The 24,852-nt window shown below is 40.7% G+C and overlaps 2 protein-coding genes across 2 annotated transcripts in view; both read right to left on the reverse strand.

Moving 5' to 3' along the window:
- LOC135704716 (GTP-binding protein Di-Ras1) overlaps nt 1–24,852 on the reverse strand; it is a 457,174-nt gene that overhangs the window by 115,352 nt on the left and 316,970 nt on the right. The window lies entirely within an intron of this gene.
- LOC135704680 (membrane-bound alkaline phosphatase-like) lies at nt 8,990–10,700 on the reverse strand. The gene is made up of 2 exons (XM_065226156.1): nt 9,469–10,700; nt 8,990–9,407 (listed from the first exon to the last, which is right to left on the reverse strand). Exons 1-2 carry the CDS (start codon nt 10,678–10,680, stop codon nt 9,075–9,077), a joined length of 1,545 nt encoding a protein of 514 aa, XP_065082228.1. The 5' UTR covers nt 10,681–10,700; the 3' UTR covers nt 8,990–9,074.

Genomic DNA, 24,852 nt, shown 5'->3' on the forward strand with positions numbered 1-24,852 from the left:
GATCGCCTCACTTGCACCAGATCATTATTTTATTTTTACGGATAGTCTCAGCTCTGTCGAGGCTATTCGCTCTATGAGGCCGGTAAAGCACTCCTCGTATTTTCTCATGAAAATACGAGAGCTTTTAAGTGCTTTATCTTTAAGATCTTTTGTCATCACCTTTGCATGGGTCCCATCTCATTGCTCGATTCCGGGCAATGAGATGGCTGACTCACTTGCTAAGGTGGGCGCTATGGAAGGCGATATTTACGATCGACAAATCGCCTACGATGAATTTTTCTTCATTTATCGTCAACAGTCACTCGTCAGCTGGCAGAATAAGTGGAGTGAAGAGAGTTTGGGACGATGGCTATATTCGATCATCCCTAAGGTGTCGAAGAGTTCTTGGTTCAAGGGGTTGGATGTGGGTCGAGACTTCATTCGTATGATGTCTCGCCTCATGTCCAATCACTACTCGTTAAACGCTCACTTGTTCCGTGTTGGGCTCAAGGACAGCAGTCTCTGTGATTGTGGACAAGGTTACCAGGACGCTGATCACATCCTTTGGTCTTGTGCGGAGTATCGTGAAGTCAGATCACATTTTTATGATTCCCTTCGGGCTCGAGGTAGACAACCTAATGTTCCAGTTCGGGATATTTTGGCTAGACGCGATCTGGAGTTTATGAAACTCATATATGTTTACTTTAAGAATATTAACATTAGATTGTAAGTTTTATTAACCTTGTGTTTAGTTTGTATTTTGTACGTGTGGGTTTTTTTATGTTTGTTTTCAAGATGAATAGAAATTAGTTCATGTTTTAGGATTAATTAAATATTTGTATCGTAAACCACATTTCAAACCTCCCTTTCTCTTTTCCCATCCAAAAAAAATTGTAAATCCCCACTAACCTCGAGACAACCGCGAGTATCCGGTCCAGCTCCTTTAACTTTAAATATATAAGAAATCAATAATGTATAACAAAAATGATAACTCGGCTCTGTAAAGTTTATTCGATTGAGCCTGTACAAATAAAGTTATTAACAAAAAAAAAAAAAGTAATAAGAAGAGGGTGTAAAGTATGTGTTTGATTTATAAAACCTGCCAATTTCGCTTTCAGAGCGTCACAATCAGCGATCTTATGATTCGTGAGCGTTCACTCAGAGTGAGAAATATTGCCAGATTTTATGACCTTTCCTTGTAACTTACAAGTACTAATTAGCATGATACTATTTCATGATTTCATAATTCCGAAAAACACGTTTTTATAGCAACTGAGTGGAAGTAACCCTGGTTTCTACTTGTGACAGTATTGTATCAAACCGACGATTTCAGTACCAAGCACTGAACTTATTAGACGGTAGCTCTATTTATGCTTTAATGTTAGCATTGTAAGCAGGGTTGCTTGCACTCACTTGCTATAAAAACATGATTTTCTGAATTTTGAAATCATTAGAAGTTATAATCATATTTTGTACTTGTTAGATACAAGAAGAGGTTGAAAGGCAAGTGTTTGACACATAAAACCTGTCAATTTTGCTACCAGAGTGTTGCAATCAGCGATCTTATGATTCGTGAGCGTTCACTCAGAGTGAGCGCTCGCGAGTCGTAAAATCGCTGATTGTGACTATCTGAAAGCAAATTTGACAGGTTTCATGTGTCAAACACTTGCATTTCAACCTCTTCTTGTATCTAACAAGTACAAAATATGATTATAACATCTAATGATGTCAAAATTCAGAAAATCATGTTTTTATAGCAAGTGAGTGGAACCAAGCCTGATTGTAAGTTTCTCCTACTTGGAGAGTTATGCTATGGAACGGCTTGCTATGCCCTGCCTCAATTATAATTTCCTGGATTTTGTTGCTTATGTGGCGGGGCATAGCAAGCCGTTCCATAGTGATTGGGGAATACTTAGATTTGTAGGCGCTTTCTTCACGAATAATCTGAGTGATTTTTATGTTCTTCACCCTGATGATGACGAGCAACTTTACCCGAATAGGGGCTTTTTTTTACTTTAAATGATACTTATTTTTTGAATTTGTGTGGTTTACATGTAGGGTTAACTACCCCATTTCCGGCCTATTAAGCACAACCCGCATTTAGTCTTTCTTAATCTAGCGCAGTTTAGCACCAAACGGAATGTTATTATTACTTATGGCTTTCAAATTTATTTACCTTTCCGTACGTACCGTAAGATTTGATAAAGAGGAACCAATCGTTGAGATATTGTCAAAAGTCTAACACTGCTTCTTGACGCCAAACTCGGCCTACGGATTCTAAACTCGGCCCAACGCATTGAAACGCCATTCAAAGGACAATGAATTCACTTCGGTCTATCGGATGAAGATAAAACATGATTTGGTCGGAGCGCTTCTTTTGTTATTGGGAATAATGGGTGCAAACCTTCATATCACGCGTTCTCATTGACTTCGTTCCGTAGCTTATTAACTAAAGTATCGTACCAAACGCATAAATTGACTTGTTTACTCTGAAATCATGGATTTATTTAAAGATTTCTGCTCGATAGGCCCAAAAAGGGGCGATTAGGCCGAAGCAGTTCTCTACCCTATTACTTATCAAGTGACACAGATGCGTCTTTTCAACTTTAGTTCTTTTGAATTTCAATTATTATTAATTACAGTTCCTAGACCTATCAGGCCTGTTTTAGAGAATGACCACCTTGGTGGGATTAGTTTGTTTTAAAATGAAAAGGAAACTATTTTTAACTACAATTTGGCAATGCCTGCTTCTTCGTGATGAATCAAGAACCATCCTCAGCACTCTATTCTGAGCGACCTGAATTTTGTTCCTGTGAGTCTGTGCACATGATTCCCACACCGGAGTTGCGTAGAGGATCGCAGGTGCTATGATTTGTTTATAGACAGCCAGTTTGTTCGCCTTTGAGAGGCGGGATCTGCGGCAAATCAGCCGATACAGACACCTAACCAAGGCAGAACACTTGACAACGGTTTTCTCTACATGCGAACGGAAGAGAAGTTTTTCATCGAACAACATCCCGAGATAGGTTACTTCGGCAGACCACTCAACCCTTGTTTACCCATCCCTGATTACAGTACAAGATGGAGCCGGTTTCAGTTTGGGCGATTGCCGATGGAGGAACATGATCGCTCGAGTTTTTGATTTTTCACGTGGTGGCATAATCAGCAAAGGCGTTAAGTCATCATTGAAGTTTGTTCGTTATTTCGCGAGGCATCCTTCCTTTGACGGCTATTGCGGTAACATCTGCGAACAGGAAAAACACGCAACCGTCTCCAAGGGGAGGAATGTCGGAAGTGTAGATGCTGAAAAGCAAGGGGCCCAGCAGGACTCCTGCTGGGATGGAAAACGTGTCTGAAAGACAACCATTCAACGATACCTTAAACGACCTTTGCTGGAGGAAGTTACGGGTGATTTTAATAAGATGTAAAGGAAAGTTGAAGTTACAAAGCTTGTACACAAGTCCATCATGCCAAACATTGTCAAACGCCTTTTCAACGTCTAACAAGGCCATGGCTGTGGACTTGGATACAGCTTTGTTACTTCGGATGTTATTCACCCGCACTAACTGATGATTGGTGGAGTGCCCCTTTCTGAACCCAAACTGTTCCGGAAGGAGAATGTTATTTTCCTCGACAAACTTGAGCAAACGATTGAGAATGAGTTTCTCGAACAATTTGCTCAGCGCTGAAAGGAGGCTGATTGGTCTGTAGCTTGAAGGCAATTTTTGATCCTTTCCGGGTTTGCGGATTGGTATGATTTAAGCTAGCTTCCAGATGCTTTTTTTTCCTCTGTTCGGGACCTAACACTACTGCGACCAGTAAATTTATCTATTGTAGTATATCCCGTGTCCTTAGTTTAGTGCATGTCGTATTACTCCATCACTATTGAGAAATGATGAAGTATTCGATTTTTTTTACAGTTGCCACTCTTGCATTTATCGCAAGGATCCGACTCTAATTGAAAGGTCCCGCTATTTATACCCTTCGGAGTGTTGAAACACCCTCCAAAGGCGCGCCCCTTTGTCAGTCAAAATTGGATTCCTTAGCAACAAAATTAAGGTATGACACCGATAATGACCATGCATCAGAACCCTAGTCTTAACCACTTCAAACTAGGGAACAATGATTAGAAGATTAGGAATCACATAGATGAAGACAACTAACTCACTTTTTCCTTGTTTCAAGATCATCCTCGGTAGACAAAGCCGAGTCTTGTCACTATGAACAAGGCATAAAAAGTAACAAGGACTAAGATGTGTTCCTTGGATTACTGAAAAATCCTGTTCCCTTAGTTTGAAGTAGTCAGGACTAGGAATCGGTGGTAGATCTTACATCCCGTAACGTACCACGAAAAGGTGATCTACCCACGTTACGGGGACGGGAGCTTCCAGATGCTTGGAAAGTAGGGCAGTTCCAAGCATCTGTTGAATATAGCGGTTAGAAGAGACTGCACTTTCATGCTGAGTCTCTTCAAGATCAAGTTAAATATACCGTCAAACCCGGGAGCCTTCATGTTCTTGGTGCATTTCAGCGCTGAGCAAATCTGTTGTGCTGTAATCATATCCGCCGGGGGCACGACACAAGGGGAGGCATGTAGGTTTTGAACGCATTGCGCAACCTGATCTTCGAGCGGACTTTGGATATTTGAGCCAAGGAAATGCGATGAAGCGGCATGCTCGCCGATCGCATTTGCTTTCTCTTGTGGGGTGATTAAAAGTCGATCGTCATCATTTTCGACTCTGAGGGGTGGAACTGGTTTGGGAGGAGTTTTCAGGACCTTGGCTACCTTCCAGAATGGTCTGAAGCGGTCGTCCAGATTCTGGACAACACGTCCGAAACTTTCATTTCGGAGTGAGTCCATTCTGGAAGCAATCTGCCTGTTCAGATCGGCCATTTCACGTCTTTTGCCCAGATCTCCAGTCCTCTGAAACTGGCGTCTACGAGCATTTCTCAGGCGAATCAAGAGTTGGGTGTGGGAATCAATGGCAATAAACTTACCCCTCACAGGAACTCGTCGGACGCACGCCTCGTCAGCTACGGTTATGGCTTGGTGGAGTCGATGCTCGGTCGATGTCCTCCACGGTGTTAACCGGTGGGTTGTCGATGATGTGTCTGTCTACCACGTGTCCAAACTGGGCCCAGTTTACGCGGTGGTAGTCCTTGTGCAGACTTAGAGCAGGGGCCACGTTGTAGCCTAGTTCAGCCACCACCGGTTGGTGGTCGGAGCTGAGTTCGTTCAAGGCTACCGGCTTGGACAAGCTGGTATTTGGCAGGAACAGGTCTAGCGTCGATGGGTTGCCCGCCGGTGAGATGAATGTTGGTTCATCCGAAAACCAAACGGAGTACAGCCCATGCTGTGAGTGGTCGAACAGGAGACGACCGTTCTGGTTCTGCTGGTAGTTCCGCCAGGCCTCATGGCGAGCATTCAGATCTCCTCCAACTACGAAGCGGGAACCGGTACGGGTGATGGTGGACAGGTCCTTCTTAAATTTAGCCGCTAGTCCACTGCTGGCGGCACACTGTCGAGGGCAGTAGACGGCGATGAACTGAACGTATCCAGTCGACGACTCCACCTCCACACCAAGGGCCTCGATGATAGAGGTGCGGATATGGGACAGAGTGTGGTATTTTATTCCGTTCTTGACGACGACCGCAACACCACCCCGCCTGGAGCTGGTGCGATCAAGCCGAATAATGTTTTGGTCAGACAACCAGAAGCTGCCGCCGGACATTAGATGAGTCTCGGTTAGAAGGCCCACGTCGATGCTGTGCTTGCGGAGGAAGCCGACAAGCTCAATCTCTTTTGCTCTTACAGAGCAAGCATTCCATGTGACGATAGTTAGCGGTTTAGACGCCATACTGGATGATGAACTTACCGAGCACTTGGATCTGTTCGGGCTTATTGCGGCACTTACGAAGAGCACCGGACATGTTGGCGAAAATTTCCATCAGTTCATCCGCTGAGAACAGATCGGGGTTGTTGTTGGTTTGCGCTGTTAGTTGTCTCCAGAATCCAGGGGGGATGGAGAGCTTTGGCCAGCAGAATCACCCGAAGTTGCTTGAGTGGAATGCCGGGACTTTGTCCTTCTTGCATCCTGGTTGGTTGTTAGTTGCCGCCTGTTTTCGGATGCGTTTCAAGTCCTCGCGTTTGGAGCACTGTCTGTCAGAACGTTGATGTGCACCACCACAGTTGGCGCATTTTAACGCCACGGATACATCCGCAGGGCAGTCAGAAGTGGCGTGTAAGTGAGCGCAGTTGCTGCAGCGTGGCTTGATGTTGCAGTTCAGACATCGTTGGCACTGGGTCACATCGCGATGGCCTCCACGGTATGGCTCCCATCGTACGATGATGGAGTACATTGAGCGGATAGCCTGCAGCGCATTCAGCGTCACCGTTCCTGTTACTGCGAGGCAATTAATTTAAGATCAAGTCTATAAGCCAACCCGCATAGTTGCATAAGTCTTAGCTGATGTCGATACCAAGGCCAAGGAAAAGAAATGAAAAGTAGGGCAAAACAACGACAGCTCGATTACATAATCTGACTGCACTATTTACTTAGGATGCATATGCGCTCGAGTAGAATAAACACGCCCACACGCGACATATTTGCGCATATAGATTAAGATTAGTTTTCCGTCTTTGTTCATCCTTCTAATGTTTAAACGTTACAAATGTTCGAATTCTTATTTGTAGATCCATATCGGATCTGAGTTACAAAAAGTAATAAAGTCATGATCATATTGAGACATTCCGGTTCCGAAAAAGTACATAGTATATAAGGACTCGAAAACATAGATTAGCCCTTTTTAAGCCCGCGTAGAAATTCGATTATAACTAGCAGGAATCAGCTTAAAGTTCGGTATTGGTAGGGACATGGAAAATTCCATAGTGACAGGAAATTATTTTACATAATTATAGATCGCTAATGTAACCCATAGATTTAAGATCACTTTGTACAGAATGTTCGTAGGTTACTCCAGATTCTTCATTTTTTGAATCCGAAAGAACTTCGGCCTAGAAGCGAAAACTTCTCTCCTTAACCGGAGAAAAAGGTAGCTCCTAGAATCGAAAAACAGTGTCTGACCTAGTAAGCGAAAGACTCTCCCTAACCGGAGAAGAAAGTAGCTTTGGCGGCGACAGTTCCCTTCTGGAAGTGCACCAGGAAAAGACAATCCGGGTACGTCTTCACGTTTTCGTCTCTCCTCGTCATCCGAAAGACAGCTATTGGGGCCAGCTTGTACCGGTCCTTGAGTGCTTCTTTGATCGCCTTTGGGTCAACATTCGGTAGACCCCTGATGACTACCTTGAAGGGCTTCTCACCGGGGATGTCGTGCGTGAAGTATTCCGCGTTGGAATGCTTCAGAAATTTGACGGCGATTTCGTCCGGAGCATCACCTTAGTGCCGATCCTGCTGATCTTGTACTCAGCTGCAATGCCCAGCGATGCGAAATCGTCAATGAGCGTCTTGAGAGGCACTACCTTCACCACCAGTGGAGGAAGCTTGACTTTCGCCGCACTCGGGCCGGCAGAATTCTCGGTTTCGACGGCGGCGTCGAAATCACCGATGTCGCTGGCGTTCGTCGCGGTAACATCGTCGCGTCCGCTCGTACCATGTCCTTGATTCTTCTTCCTCTTTTTCGTCCACTTCACCGAGACTATTCGAGGTAGGTACCGAGCTACTCTCACCACTGTTCTTCTTCTCCGCTTGGTCACGAAGTCTGCTCCAGGAGCGCTGTCTTCCCATCACGCGATGCGACCAACACTACTGACGACGCGACGTGCAGTATATCTGCGAACGTTTGTAACAAACTATAGGTTGATCGAACAACTCGACAGAGCGAGCAAAGACCGAACTGTACAGCTTGACGTTCAAGCAAAGAATGACCCCGAACAGTGGCGGTAGTAGTAGTAAAATTTACGTTTATTTTCTCGTTTTTTATGTTTCAACATTTGGTTTAGCATTTCAATTGGTTAGCCTTTGGCTCTTCATCTTTGTTCTACTTAATTGGTTATTCTAATGTGATGATTGCGTTTAGCGCTAATATACAGGATACCCTTTTATGGTATTGTTTTCGTTTGAATTTAAACATTTGATAGCCTACCTACTTGAGCACAGGAACCGGCCAGGTTGTGAATCTCAGAATTACTAGTTCGCGGTGGACTGTTAAGGATCATTCTGAGGATCTAGTTTTGGCTCCTCTGTAGCTTTAGGTGGTGGCACTTAGCACAACTCTCTCAGATTGGCATACCATACTCAATAGCCGGCAGAATGATCTGCTTGTGGATAGGGTGGTCTTCCTGTTTATCAGAGGATAGAGAGAACTTTTCAAGATGTTACACTTGGTGGATGTCTTGTCCACATGGAATGGGAATAGCAATTTGTTATCTAGGGTGAGACCAAGGTAGACTACTTCGCTCGACCATTCAATGGGATTGCTATCAAGATGGACCTTGACGTTTGCAGGTGGAACAAGCCGAGGTGGATTGGAGTGTGGAAACAGAATGGTTTGCAATGGTAAGCAAGATTAGATCTAAGCAGGTGTCTTGTATTGTCTTTGGAAAATTTGGCCACGTGATTGAAACCTTCTGTCTCCCATAGACAGATATGTTGACAATTTTCTCACTACACGGCGCTTGTGTACATATCATCAGGATAGTCATAGTTACCTGACCTTCTTTACCAAAGACGGCAACTTTCTAGATGGTCAGGCATTCGATATTTAGCACATACTGAAAGCTCACATTCATATTTGTGCCTTGTAGTGAGAACATTTTGAACTAGTTTATCTACATCCAAAAAGCATTGAATTCGAACAAGAGAAATCCTGGATAGTCAGGCCATCAAGATAAAGCTTATAGGAACAGGAAGTTCACATGTACACTAGTGTCTAAAATTCATGTTCTATACTTTATTTTTTTAAATTAACTGTAATCTTTATTTCATAGTCAAACAATTATTCAAGCCAAGCGTAATCTTCTATAAGCGGAAAATTTAAAGAATATCTTATTTGTGTAATTGAAAAACGTCACAATTCTACACGTCGACTACCAGATCTTATCTAATCAAGTTAAAGCTACAACCCACAACCCCATATCACACCTTGAACCGTCCCATCTGAGTGGCGTAGGCGATCAAGTGGGGAACGGCACTCTGCTCCATGTTGCCCCGGAAGAGATGAGCCATCGGACCCCGAGCGTAGACCACCACATCTTCGCCACCGTGCGTAGATTCATCCAGCGGAACCGTCGCTGGGTACTGCGTCCGGAAGTTCTTGAAATCCATTCCGGTAATGTCCACCCGTTCACCACGATTTTCCTCCTTGTACGTGCCGTAGTATCCTGGCCCATTGGCGTAGCTCAACGTAGCGTACGGAAGTCCATCCTCATCGCTGAGACCAGCAATGCCAAGAACGTCACTGCCGCGGCTCTGTTCGCATGTAAAAATGTATAATTACACTTGAATTAAAAACCAATTATGTTGAACTTACCGCATATCCATTGTACGTCATGGTGTGTCCATGATCGGCCGTAACCACAATCAGAGTGTCATCCTCACGGGTCATACTCCGAACCAAGTCAACTGCCCTGGAGAACTCTGCAGTTTCCTCCAGTGCCAAGCGCGGTCTCGTTTCGTGATGGGCCGTATCAATTCGACCACCTTCAACTAGCAAAAAGAATCCCCCTTCATGTCTGTCCATCATCCTCAACGCAATCGCAACCATATCCGGCAAGTTCGGCTCAGTCATCTGCACACCTTGCTCCAGAACTTCCAAGTGATACATCAAATGGCTGCTCTCGAACAGTCCCAACAACCGCTCGGTTTGACTGAACCTAACTGAGGTCAGAGCAGTCCTATTCCAGATGAACTCCCCATCGGGATGCAGCTGCTTCCACTCGTTGATCAAATTTCGTCCATCAGTTCGGGATCCGTAGCTTCCCTCTTCGTCCCTGTCAGTTGACGGTATGAAATGTCTTCGGCCTCCACCAAGAATGACATTCAAATTCCGTCCCACTTCGCCATGGATCAACTGCTGAGCAATGTCCGGATTACTAGCTGGATCACAACCGCTTGCTCTCACGTACGAATCATCTTCCCAGTTATCGTTAGTCACACTGGCATACGCAGCCGCCGCAGTTGAATCGGTAACGCGTGCTGTCGACACCAACCCTGTCATCATGCCGTTATCCTGTGCCCACTTCAGTAGGCCCTCGATCTGTGCACCAGATCCACAGCTATTGAAAGGAATCTCCGAAGCCTTGTTGACCATGCCGTAGTTGGTTTTCACCCCGGAGAGCAGCGCCGTTGCCGTACATGCCGAATCGGCCACCTGCTTATCAATACAGTACGTACGGGTGGTTGCCAGGTTGACAAACTCTTCGAACGGAAGCATTTTGTTCTCATTTCCAAGGTACATCCGGGTGGCGGCAACCGTTTGTGGGGACATTCCGTCACCGATGAAGAAGACTACATTCTTGGGCTTTGACACTACGGGAGATTCGGTCAGTTTGGATGCGATGGTATTGCGGGCGGCCTGTCGCCAGAATTCCGAGGTGGTTTCGATTTCCTGGTAGCCCACATGTTGATTCGGGTCATCCGGAGAGGACCGTTTGTGCTGGTGATCGTTGTCGTACGTCCGGCGGGGAATCGCAGCCGTGGTGAGTATACCGCAAATGGCAACTAATGCCAGCGAAGTCTTCATGGCTGAAGGTAGTAGTGCGGCTTCGGTGGTCAGAACGGAACTGAGCTGGTACGACTTTACTAAGGTTCTTTTATGGACGACTAAGGGGACGGATGATATGACACGAGTTTGAGCAGCAGACTTCAGCCTAAATTGGTATGTACTCGTTTCCGAATCGCGTGATAATCATGTGCCCGGGCGATGCTTTTTATGGCCTCTTGGGTTTTTATCATCTGATCGATCAGGTTCGGAAGGTGTGTCGAGTCGGTGGGAGTCGGAGGCTATGATGTGCAATAAACGTGGCCAGTTGATATTGAAGCTATTTTCGGAACGTGATTGGTCATTTTATTATTCTTAGAAAAATTGGAAATTTGGAAAAAGGGAAAATGTCTTTGGTGCACTGTTTTAATAAATCTCGAATTGGGGAACAATAATTCAGACATTTGATAATTCCTAAGAATAGAAACCATTTTTTTTCGACCCGAAATTTTGTGTAGCAAAATGCTGTCGTCAATTAATAGGAGGAATGAAATGACGACTGCAATCTGAAACTATGCTTTTTAAATAAACTGGCTTAAGGAAAGCGAACTAAAGTTAATTGTGCCTCTACTTATTTCATTATCAATAAGATTATTTTTTGTTTGCTTAGCCAGTTAATGTATTTAATGCATATTTTTCGATTCAAAACGATTTGATCCTGCATGAGTTTGCAGAGCCGTACTCAGAATTTGTGTGAAGGTGGCAAACTCTCAGTAATGCACCCCTCCTCCTGGCTCTTCCACTTATACGATGCCCTCATCGTGTTCCATAAATCCGGGTTTAGACAAAGCAAGCCAAAGAACAATTCTAGATAGAGGGCGTAACAACTTTTGTAAACAATGACTTCTTTCGATGATTTCTAGAAAGTCAAGGCTCGCCAACGCAAATCAACATCACCATCGGGTAGGGCAAGACTTGCTCTACCCGACGGTAATGTTAGTTTGCGTGGGCGTGCCTTGAATTCCTAGAAAACATCGAGAGAAGTCATTGTTTACAAAAGCTGTTACGCCCTAATTCCAGCTCTATCTAGAATTTATGTTTCAAACAGATGGCGCTGTTCCATTGCACAGTGGTCCAGAATGCAGATTTAGGTGGAATGATATGTTTTGAGCCTGAAATTGAAACTTTAGACTAAAAGTCTCTTCTACAAAGTTGTTCCTTATAGTTAGGCTCTTATTTTTATGACAATGAATTCTAGGGTGGTTCTTATTATCATTAAAATCAAAAATCTAACTTTTTTGTTTGAATAAATTAAGGCATATATTCTTTGGCTGAGCTAATTTCAAAAAACTTTGTTGGAAACAACTTTTTTGCATCTCTTAAATTGGCCGATTTAGAGCTATTTTCTTGAATTGAGTTAGGGTGACGCTAAAAAAAAACAGTTTTTTGCTCTAGTTTTCTTATTTCAAATTTCTCAGCAAAGGTGTCTTCAAATGACTTTTATATCTTTAGAAGGCGCAAATTTTTGCTGCACGAAGCTTGTCAATGATTTGTATGTATTTGTATGTTTTTGTATGATTTGTATTTTTGCTGCACGAAGCTTGTCAATGATTTGTATGTATTTGTATGTTTTTGTATGATTTGTATTGTGTCATGTATTCTGATGACTATTGTTTTGTTATTTCCCTTTCACAGACTTCAGAATAGAGTACCTGGCACTGCTAATGTTCTTGGTGGTACCCTTATTTATGCATTTAGATAAACATCTGAAGCCTCTCCTTTTTTGTATCCTTGGCACAAAATATACTTTCTTAGCCCCACCCTTTTCATGAAAATGGCTGGAAATCGTGTTCGGGCGGGGCTTAGAAAGTATATTTCGTGCTGGGTATGAAAAAATGATGGACTTCGGATGTGAATCTAAATGCATATATGTAGGAGTACTAGACATGTTTTGCAGTGTCAGGTACTCTATTTTGTAGTCTGTGAAAGGGATTTCTATATATATTGTGTCAAATCCGAATATCTCAAATATATATATCAATATACCTCTGAGATATTTAGAAGATTTAAATTCTATTTGATGTACATTTTGAATAATTGATGACATTTTGTGTTCACTTGCGCAGTTTTTAGAAAATCCATTCAGAAAATCATATATTTTTGTTTCAAACTTCATGTCATAAATATATATCAGTACCCTAAAAATAATAGCATTGATCTGGAAAAGATTGGATTGATCAGTACCGATCGAGGAAAAAATTATAAACCTATTCTTTAAAACGATTTTTTGAAATATGATTCAAAAAACGTGAATTTCAGGCAAATTTTATAAAACTTGGTAAATTTCTGTTGTTTGAAGATGCATGGCTTTTATTTCTTCGGCAACTTTTCATAAAATTATACGTTCTACAACTTTGCTCAAGATTGAAAACATCTATCTTGCGAAATAAAATGTTGGTATCGCAGCACTATATTTGCGGCCGAAACATGAACTGTTTTTATCCACCAAATTGCAGTCCTAATTAATCCAAGAAACTTCACTGAAGCCGACAACTCAATTGGAAATCAGTTGGAAAGGTGTTATTATTTTTTTCCCTGCTAGATTCAATTCCTGGTGCACTGTGCGCTGTCATCTGTGAACAACTAACGGAAAACAAAGTATGCGTAGCCTTCGATAGATGTCTCCGCAACAACAGCATTGACAACTGATGGAAAATGAATGCAGAAGCTTGGCTAAATGGCTAATTGATCAACTCAGTTGAATTGAACGTGCCATTCAACTGACTCTTGGATTGAAAAAAATTGGACCCATCTCAGCTTTTCAAGCCAATTGAATTCAACTGAGTAGTTCAATTGACATGCCTTGTCTAAACCCAGCTTGACAGTGGAAGTTATTCAGGTCAAGGATGCTAGGGATCATCAACTTTATCGATGAAATGTCTTCAAATGTCATCACCGCTACTTTTAAAATGTTCGATATTTCAGATTTAGTCTTTCCAGAAGTTTAGGAGCCTTCATAGAAGTCATAAACAATTCGTAAAAGTTATTTTTATCCATCAAATTGCAGTCCTAATAAATCCAAGAAACTTCACTGAAGCCTCAATTGGAAATCAATTGGAAAGGTGTTATTATTTATTTACTGCTAGATTCAATTCCTGGTGCACTGTGCACTGTCCTCTGTGAACAACTAACGGAAAACAAAGTATGCGTAGTTTCCGATAGATGTCTCCGCAAACAACAGCAGTGACACCTGATGGAAAATGAATGCAGAAGCTTGGCAAAATGGTTAATTAATCAACTCAGCCGAATTGAACGTGCCATTCAACTGACAATTGAAATGAAAAAAGTTGGACCAGGCTCAGCGTTTCAAGCCAATTGAATTCAACTGAGTAGATCGATGGACTTGCCTTGTCTAAACCCAGCTTGACAGTGAAAGTTATTCAGACCAGGGATGCTAGGGATCATCAACTATATCGATCGTCGCCGCTACTTTTAAAATGTTCGATATTTATAAAACAGAGTATTTCCAAAAGTTAAGGGGCTTACGAACAATTCGTAAAAGTTAATCCATCTTTCCATGCTCGGTAATGGCGGCCTGTTTTCATGAATACATGTATCCTGTTTTTTGAAACTATCTGGATGTTCGGACTTTGACCCCTCCCTTTCCCTCTCCGAGCAACAGAAGAAAATGGGACAACATACGCCCTTCAGTTCAGGGGAAACATGTCTGAAGGGTATAACTCGAAACGTAAACAATGACTTTAAACACCGATTTCTCTTGAATGACCACACACCCACGGAATCTGTCTACACCAGCTCATAGAACAAACATTTCTCTGTCAGATGATTTAGTTAGTTTGAGTGGGTGTGTTGTCATTCGTAAGAAATCGACGATCCAAGTCATTGTTTACGTTTCGAGTTAGACCCTTCTGATATGTTTCCCCTGAGTTAGTGTCAAAAAGCACAGCGAAGGATACATTTATTCATACAAACAGGCCGCCATTACCGAGCATGAAAAGCTGGATATAACATATTTTTTTTACTGAGAACTTCGTAGAAGCTCGGAGATCTTTTTTGAAAGTACAAGGAACGTTGTAGTATTTAAAGGGACTTCATAGATCTTCAAGAAACATCGAAGAAGTTTCGAAAACTTCGTAGACATTCATTGAACTGTGTAGAATGTCAGGAAACTTTGTTGAAGTGCAACCAAATTTTATAGACATTCTGCTAACTTTGTAAATGCTCAGCGAATTTTGTAGAACCTCAGTGAACTTCATAGAACTTCAAAGAATCAACATACGTATCAACATTGTAGAACTTTGGCAAGTTTTGTATGAGTTAAGAGAACTATGTACAACTTCTTCAAACTGTGTAGAAAATAAGCGAACTTTTGAGAAATTTAACGAACTTCGCAGAAATTCGGGAAATTTCGTTGACGTTCAGGTTTTTTATTGAACCACATTATTTTTTTTTTAAATTTAAGTCACTATTTAGGTATTTTTTAAATAAACTCAGGAAAATTCGTAGAGCTTCAGATGGATTTTAAGTAATTTAGAGTGCTTTGTAATTTTTTTTGGAAACTATGCACAACTAGGAATCTTACATCTTTGTTAATGTTATGGAATCTTTGGTTTATGTTGAGAAACATTATAAAAGTTTTTTCATAGCTTCAGGGATGTTTTTAAAACTTAAAATTTTTTGGAGATGAACCAGCCTGCGGCAGAAAATCTACTTAATAAAGGAAATCGATCAATCAACTTAAAATAGCTTCTTAAAAATTGTTAAATTCTTAAGACTTTAAACAGATCAGGAAATTCCGTAGAAATTCAGGAAACTTAGTTTAACTTCAGGCAACTTCGCAGAAAATCTTGGAAATTCTAAAAAGTTAAGGGATCTTTGTGCAGCTTGGAATTTTGAGAACTTTGTAAAAGTCACTACGTAGTAGTTAGGCAAAATTGTAGAGGCTCAGTAAACTTCGTAGATGCTCAGGAATTTTCGCAGAAGCTCAGCGAGTATTGTAAACAATCATCATACTTCTTAGAACTTCAATGTTTGATTAAGAAATTTTGGTAAGTTAGTTTCGCCCGGATGTTTAGGAAAATTCGTAGAAAAGGTTCAAGGTCTTTTCTGATGTTTGAAGAAGGTCATGGATGTTCTGAGATTTTGATCAAATTAAAGATCTTGGTTTAAAAAAAAGAAGTGGGCAGTAGGCTCTGCCCGAGAACGGTTGGTTTTAAATTCGCTGTCACGAATTTTGTGTTTTCCGCGTGCTTTTTATCTGATACCAATGCAAAAAGAAATTCGTTTTCATTAATGTGAATAATTCTGAACATTATTGTGAAAACTCCCGAACAAGAACTTGGTATAAATAGAATTGTTGCTGTAGCGTCATGCTAGCTGGTTTGTGCTTCGGTGGATTTTTCTTTTCACGTGTTCGGTGCTAAGCCTCCGCTTCCGGAAGAAAAGTTTTCGTTTACGTTTTTGGTGTTGGCGTTCTGCCCCCCCGATCACGGGAAAGATAGTTTTGAAGGTTAAACTAGAGCCAGAAAAAAAAACTCCCAAATATGCTTTGCTTGCGGGTCGCTATGTTGTTTTTCCAGTAGCTTTTCTCTCTCGGTGATAAAACTTGGTGTTATTTTAATTTTAGTTTTGTGCCTTTTCAAAAAAGTAAGGATACAAAGATATTTTAAAACTGACTTTAGTGAACGGTTCGAAAGAAAGTTTGGCGGGTTGTGTAGTATTGTGTTAGTGTGCTTGTGAAATTGTCTGATTTACAGGAGGCGGAATGTTTGGTGAGATAAATCTTACTATAAGTTAATCAAAAACGCTGTTCCACTGTTACTAAATATGCACTGGATTTGAAAACATCATGTTTTTGAATCTGGAAGTGTGCTGAAATTGTAACGGAATTATTGCATTTGTAAGTGACCTCAGAATAGACGTGAATAACCAGGCATTCTGAAATGGGTTGCTGGATCTGCAGTCGAGCCATAGAGGTAACTCTAAGACCAGAAGGTCCCAAAGAAACGTGCTCAACTTTTTGGTTCAGCTCTGGTACTATCTTCGGTTAGAAGAGATACGAAAAACATCGAAAAGTGATAGCGAAAGCGAGAGAAGAGTATTCCACTACAGATGCTGATTATTCAACAGGACTCAACGAGAATCGAGATGATAAAGATTCAGCAGCAAGGACACAATACATAAGCGGTGAGATCCAACTGATTATAACTAGATATAAAAATATGAAATGCATCCTACTAAATACGTGCCATCTACAAAGCAGGAATTGCTTTGATGATGGAAGTGTACACGCAGTACCAATATACATTTTATATCGGTACTACGTGTATGCGGGGCTTGTTGTAAGTGAAAGTAACCTCGGGATGGACGTGAGTGACCAGGCATTCTGAAATGGGTTACTGAATCTCAACAGAGCTATCACCTTTCAACTTCCGGGCTAAAATTGTTTGCAATTGGATCAGTATAAGATAATAATAGATTATATTGTAAACATTTTTCTTCCATAAAAACACTGCCGGACAGTGGAAGTTGGATTGTATATACATACATACATACATTAAAGACCTTGGTTTAACAAACATGCTGGAACTTTGAAGAAGCTGATTTTTTTTTAATTTCAGCGACTTAGTTATTCATAGGACTTCAAATAAATTCAGGAACAATCGTAGAGCTTCAGAGAATTTTGAAGAAATTTAAGGTTACAGAACTGGGAATCTTATACAAGTTTGGGAAACTTCGTTGAAGCTATGAAAGCTTCGATTTATTTTAAGAAACTTCATAAAAGTTCCTCTTGTAGCTTCAGGAAAGTCTTTAAAACTTGAAATAACTTCTTACGACTTCTTAACTTCTTTTAAGACTTAAAAAAGATCAGGAAATTCCGTTGAAATTCAGAAAACTTTGTTTAACTTCAGGAAACTTAGCGGATAATCAAGGAAATTCTAAAAAAATCAAGGAACTTTGTAGCAGTACAGCTAGGAATTCTGAGAACTTTGAAGTAGTCAAGCGAACTACGTAGCATTTGGAGGAACATTGTAAGACTCTTTTATTTTCTAGGAACTTTTTAGTAGTTCAGACAAAAAGGGAAGAGGCTCAGGAAATTTCGCAGAAACTCAGGTAACGGGTGTTCAATAAAAAATGAGATTTTTTTCAGTCATATAGCTGGTAAAAAACATAATGTTTATTCTTCAAAAAAACGTCAATGAATATTGGAGAAGGGCGGTCAGCCGTACGACGCAACTAAGTCGCGATGCTCTCACAAGAGCGCTGGACGGCACTGAAATCATTCTCATTTTTTATTGAACACCCGTTAGTATTGTAAACATTCAGCATACTTCTTAGAACTTCAGTGTTTCATTTAAAAAATAGGGCAACTAAGTTTCACCCAGATGTTTAGGAAAATTCGTTGAAAAGTTTCCATATCTTTTCTGATGTTTGGAGAAGGTCATGGATGTGCTGAAACTTTGATCGAATTATTGAGCTCTACAAATTTGCAGAACCATGGAAAACTATACAAGTTTGAAAAACTTTGTTGAAGCTATGGGAACTTTTGTTTGTTTGAAGAAACTTAATTATAGTTCTCATAACTTAAAAAATATCTTCTTACGGCTTCGTATCTTATTAAGATTAAAAACAGATCAGGGAATCCCGAAGAAATTAAGGAAACTTTGTCTCATTCTAAAAAGTTCATGGATCTTTCTAAGAGTGCAACTAGGAATTCTGAGAACTTTGTAGAAGTCAAGTGAATCACGTAGCAATTCGACAAATTTCGTAAAACTTCATTCTTTTTTTTAATTTCTAGAAACATTGTAGAACTTCAATCAAAATTAAAGAAGCTCAGTGAACTTCGTAGAAGCTCAGGAAATTTCGCAAAAACTCAGGTAGTATTGTACACATTCAGCATACTTCTTAGAACTTCAGTGTTTGATTTAGGAATTTTGGTAACTTATCTTAATTTCGCCCAGATGATTCGGAAAATTCTAAGAAAAGGTTCAAGGTCTTTCCTGATGTTTGGAGAAGGCTATGTATGTTCTGAGATTTCGATCAAATTGATGGAACTTGGATCATAAACATTCTGGAAATGGAAGAATTACAGATTAGAAGAACTTTGTCGATGTTCAAGGAACATTAAGCATTTTTTTTGTGGCAAATGCTGAGTACGGTGCTTTGTCCTTTGAAACTGTCGGTAATTTAGAGACTTTTATTTTGATGATGATGATGATGATGATGATGATGATGATGATGATGATGATGATGATGATGATGATGATGATGATGATGATGATGATGATGATGATGATGATGATGATGATGATGATGATGATGATGATGATGATGATGATGATGATGATGATGATGATGATGATGATGATGATGATGATGATGATGATGATGATGATGATGATGATGATGATGATGATGATGATGATGATGATGATGATGATGATGATGATGATGATGATGATGATGATGATGATGATGATGATGATGATGATGATGATGATGATGATGATGATGATGATGATGATGATGATGATGATGATGATGATGATGATGATGATGATGATGATGATGATGATGATGATGATGATGATGATGATGATGATGATGATGATGATGATGATGATGATGATGATGAGGGTTCCGTTCTATCAGTGACGCTGTTTCTCGTCGCAATGCAGCCCATCTTCCGGGTGATACCGAGAGGAGTCGACACTCTCTTGTACGCAGACGATATTCTTCTCATCGTACGAGGGGCTAAAAATGAAGGCTTACATCGTAAACTGCAGGCCGCCGTCAAAGCTGTCGACAAGTGGACGAAAAGCGTTGGATTCAGCATATCAGCTTCAAAGTCGTACACCTTTTATTGCAGTCCGAATGCACGTCGAGATTCTGAGAGTAAAATAGTAATAGACCGAGTATCCATCCCGAAGACAAACCGTTTGAGAGTCCTGGGTGTAACCCTTGACCGAACTCTGAGCTTCAAACCTCACTGTCAAATGGTGAAGAAAGCGTGCGAACCTCGGTTACGAATCCTTCGGATGATCGGTGCCAAACTTCCGCGTGACAATCGAAAATCGCTACTGCAGGTGGGATCGGCCCTAGTGACCGCGAAACTGATGTACGGTATTGGAATAGTTAGCCGAGGAGGACCACTAACGCTGCAGAATCTTTCTCCAGCCTACCATAGAATGGTACGATTTGCTTCCGGAGCCTTCGTCACTAGTCCGATAGAATCGATTATGGCTGAAGCGGGCACCTTACCATTCGAACTGCTAGCAGCACAATCCATAGTACGAATTGCAATTCAGATTTCTAGCGAAGAATCGAAACAACACCAGTCTCCCTCTTATTCGACGAGCATCGGATCGCCTCAATGAGCTGACAAACTCAGCGCTCCCTGCTGTCGGTCAACTCGTACGGCAGACCGATCGTCCGTGGCACACACGAAAACCTTCGATCCTGTGGGACGTCAAAAAATGCATACGAGCTGGCGATCCTCCAGAGAAAGTCCGCCCGGTAGTGCAACAACTACTGTCGACCCGCTTCCACCGATCAACTGTCGTCTACACCGATGGATCCAAACACAACCACACTGTCACACTGCCGCATTCCATAACAATGGTTTAGCGGGAAAGTACAGCCTCCCAAAAGAATGTAGCGTTTTTTCTGCGGAGGCGTACGCCATTAAGATGGCTGTTTCCATTCCGAATATTTCGAACGAGTTAGTCATTCTAACGGACTCTGCAAGTTGTCTCCAGGCCTTAGAAGCTGGAACATCTAAGCACCCGTGGATTCAGGAAGTGGAGCAAATATCACGAAACAAATCTATCCGTTTCTGCTGGATACCTGGACACGCCGGCATCCACGGAAACAACGAAGCTGATCGGTTGGCAAACATGGCAAGAACACAACCCCCCATTGATGTACCAATCCCAGGTGATGATGCGCTGAGAATGGTGATGCAAAACATTCGCCAACGATGGAACGACCAATGGTTCGCGACCAGAGACTCCAAACTAAGAGAAGTCAAAGACGACACGCACAAGTGGACGGAACGGGGAAGCACTTTCGACCAGCGTGTGCTAACATGACTAAGAATTGGTCACACGCGGCTAACCCATACGTACTTGTTGAAGAAGGAAGCCCCGCCTAGTTGTTGTGGAACGGTTTTAGACGTCCGACACGTGATTTTGCAGTGCAAAAACTATGAAAGGCAACGACAAGAGAACAGCATTGACACAACAAGCTTACGAGATGCGCTAGGAAACTCTGAGGAGCAAACCACAAATATGCTGAATTTTCTTCGGCAAACTGGACTGTACCGAAAAATTTGAAGGATGTAGAGAAAAGAAGAACGAACAGCCGAAACCCGGTGTAATGGCAATGAAGATTAAGCAGATAACGGAGCAAGAAAGGAAGGAAGAATGTGAAGAAGATGGAGCAGCCGAAACCCGGTTTAGAGGCAAGAAGGTGAAACAGTTAACTGAGCAAGGAAGGAAGGAAGAATATGATGAAGGCAAACATGTAACTGGATGAAGATCAAGTAAAGAAAATGAAGGTCATCAAGAATACAAAGCGGATAGCGGATGGAAGAAAAAGAAGAAGAAGAAGATCAAAAGAAAATTATGATGAAGTAAAGGCGGAACGCAAGATTAAGTGGAAGAATACGAAGAAGATCAAGAAGATAAAGCGGAAAATAACAAAATGCAGAAGACGACACCGATGGAAATCTGGAGAAATCGTGGAGACGTGGAAGAGGAAACCAAAGCAATGGAATTAAAGAAGGATGAAGAAAGAAGATGATGAAGAAGTAAAGAAAATAATTTGAAGTATGGTGAGATGAAAGAAGAGGATAGTGAATGAAAAAGAATACCATTAAGCAACAAATGATTAGAAGTGAAGAAGATATAAGAAGATGACGCAGCCAATTCAGCAAGATGAAGGAGACCCGTCAACAAAATAACAAGAAACGGACGAAGGCTACGAACAAAAACGAAGATGATGCAGAAAGAAGATGAAGAAAAGGTAGAAGAAGTAAAAGTGAAATTAATTGAGAAGCAGAAGTGAAAGAGATGAAATGTAATGATCAACAAAGAACCAGAAGGAGACGAACAAAGCTAAGTGCAATTAACCATAAACACTTACACTCACACCCACACATCATTACACTTAGCTGAAACAGACATGAATGCATCTGCGGATGTAAAGTGTCTTAAATAAACACAAAAAAAAATGAACTGTCTTGATGTTTTTTGATTTTGCCGGAAGTTCCTGCAATTTTCCGAAAATTTTCAAAAGTTTGATGCTTACGGAACTTGTTTTAAAATCATTACACTGAATACAATTATAACTTAGAGGGTGAGTCACTTTTGCTCATTCGTATGGAGAAATTTCTAAAAGCATAGGTTAGTCATGCGCTGAGTGACCTAGGTTTCTAGAAATGTCACCTTACGAATGATTAAAGGTGACTAATATCGGAGTAAAAATGACTCACTCTGAGTAAGTTCCGATTTTGGTGTAAACTTCCCTACGTCACCAGAAGTTTCCTCAATTTTCCTAATGTTCATGGATCTTTCCAGAAATTCTCACCATTTTTATGAAATTTTCGGAAAATCATGAAGTAGTCAGAACTTCCCTGAAAAATATTTGCAATTTCCCTGAAGTTTTCCGATTTGCGCTGAGCTTCTCTGATCTTCCCTGATTCCCTCGAAGCTTGAAGATTTTTCTGAAGCGATTGAAACTGTTCTTCCTTGGAGCTATCTCAACTTCTGTGGAAATCCTGAAATGTTTCTAAAGTGTTCTACACTTTTTTAAGTTTTCTGGACTTCCTGAAATTTTGGAAGCTTCTTAAAATGTATTACTATTTTCGTGAAATTAATGAAACTGCCGCGAAGTTTATGATCATTGAACTTCTTTGAAGCATTTTGTAATTGAACAGTTCCAGGCCAAATAGCGAAAAACTAATCAAATTTCAGAATTCCATGAAACTTCACATAATTGAACCAAGTTTGTCCAAGAGTTTCGATCAGAAGTGCTATTTCCGTGCTACATTTTTTTTTAAATAAATTTCATAGTCGCTATTTTGATAATTTTATAAGATCCAAAGTGGCCGAATTTAAGCAAAAATGTGAATTATTATCCATAACAAACAATTACGCAAAGCTTCATACAAATCACAGATGGTCAGTTCAAAAATAAAATTTTGTCTTCTTTTGCCTGGAACTGCTTTAATGAGCGCCAATTTTTTTGAATTTCCCATTCTAACTATACAGTTTTTCTCAAATTATTGAAAGTGCATTGAAGTTTCTTGATCCTGCTCAAAGTTCTCATAACTTTCCTAAAAATAAATAAACTGACTCTAAAAATTTTTGAAGTTCTTTGGAGATCTAGGAAATTATTGAACGTTCCCTTGTTTTTTTTTTCTGAAATCAATGGGGCTGCCTTGAAGCTCTCTGGTCTTCGCAGAAGTTCCCGCAATGTTTCTGAAATTCTCCAAACTGCCCCGATGTTATTGGAACTTTCCATAAAATGTTCCCGCTATTTTCCCGATGGTCATGGAACTTTCCCTGAAGATTCCGAAATTTGCTTGAAATTCTCGCTCAAGTGTACGTTGAAAGTCCTGTAATTTAATTGAAGTTAATTGAACCGTCCTGAGGTTCTGTGCTGTTCTCTGCTGAAGTTCGCGCAATTCTCTTGAAGTTCTTCTTTGACACTCTGAGGTAAATGGAAAATGCTGGACAAATGTTTAAACATCATTTAAGTTCTCTAGATTTCCATGAAGTTCCTGAAATATGTCTAAAGTTTTATGAACTTCTCTGAAATTTTCTGAATTGACTGGGTCAATTTGAATTTTTGAAATTTCTAATGTTGTGCATAGTTAATTAAGTGGAATTTAGGTTAAAATTATCAAAGTTTTTTTTTTGGTGGATCTTTCGTGGGGTCCGTCCATTGTAAAAATGTACTCATGGGATATTCCAATGCTACCGATGTACCTCGAGATCCTAACCATGTATAATATTGCTTTTTTATGCAAAGATGTTTAGGAACACAAGGATTTCAAAACTATGGTTGTGAAAATCAAAATTTTCACATTAGATGGCACTAATACTAAAATAATCAAGTTGCGCTATCTTATATCTACAGATACTGCTCATATGGAAGCTTCTTGTCTTCGGTAAAGTTGTTCAGATGGACCAGACCTATTTTAAGATGAACTCAGTTCAGTTTCAGTTTAGTTCAATAAACAGTTCAGCTGAGAATTCACTCACCGGCGCTAATGTTCCTTTCATTTATGATTTGCTTTAACTTAACAGCATGACTAGATAGAAGGTTAATGTCGTGTTCAAAGTTGTTCAGATGGACTATACCTAATATATGATAAACATTTATTTCGTGGTGGCGCTAGTGTGCCATTCGTTTTTAATTTGCTTTAACTTAACATCTTAACTAGATAAAACGCTCCTGTCATGGGCAAAGTTGTTCAGATGGACTGAACCTATTATATGGTTAACAGTGTAGTTCAGCATTCACTCACCAGGCAGTGCTAGTGTGCCATTCAATAATTTTCTTTAACTCAACATCCTGACTATATAGAAGGTTCCTGTCTTCGAAAAGTTACCCTTTGTGGCGTTGTAGAAAATAAAGAAAACCTCTTCTTCTTCTTCTTCTTCTTTTTCTTCACAATTCAAGCTTATTGCTTATCGCATATTAGCTTATTGCGTGCTCTTAACTTAGTGTTCTAAATGCACTTCCACAGTTGTTAATTGCGAGCTTTCGATGCCTGCATAATTTTTTGCATTAGTATAATTATGTGGCAAGTACAATAACACTCTAAGTGCACGGAAGTCGATAAATTTTTTAACCCCAAAAACTTCTAGACCGGACCGGGAATCGGTCCCAGCCAACCCAGCCACCGAACCAGGATGGTCTTGCTTTGTAGCTGTGGCTTTACCGACTGAGCTAAGGGAGGCCCTAATGTTTATTTTCAATAGTTGGTTACCCTGCAGGGTTCCCAGTTCTAACCACCATGACATCACTGTTGAAAACCGGTGGTTTGCAACATACTATGTTATTTGCAAGATAATTATGACCTAAGACTTAGCTTATATCATGGGTACAAAAATTTCTGCATTTTTAGCATTACTGTTTGAATTTGAAGATTTCCTAGTGAAAGATGTTCGACTTTAAGAATAA

The sequence above is a fragment of the Ochlerotatus camptorhynchus genome, unplaced genomic scaffold, assembly GCF_037179485.1.
Source record: "Ochlerotatus camptorhynchus isolate MF236.1 unplaced genomic scaffold, CSIRO-AGI_Acam_v1.1 ptg000246l, whole genome shotgun sequence".
In the NCBI taxonomy this organism is placed as follows: Eukaryota; Metazoa; Arthropoda; class Insecta; order Diptera; family Culicidae; genus Ochlerotatus; species Ochlerotatus camptorhynchus.

Coding starts and splice junctions, on each gene's coding strand:
- LOC135704680 (XM_065226156.1), bottom strand. CDS start 10,680: ATGAAGACTTCGCTGGCATTAGTTGCCATTTGCGGTATACTCACCACG. Junction 9,408..9,468: donor TGACGTACAATGGATATGCG/GTAAGTTCAACA, acceptor ACATGCGAACAG/AGCCGCGGCAGTGACGTTCT.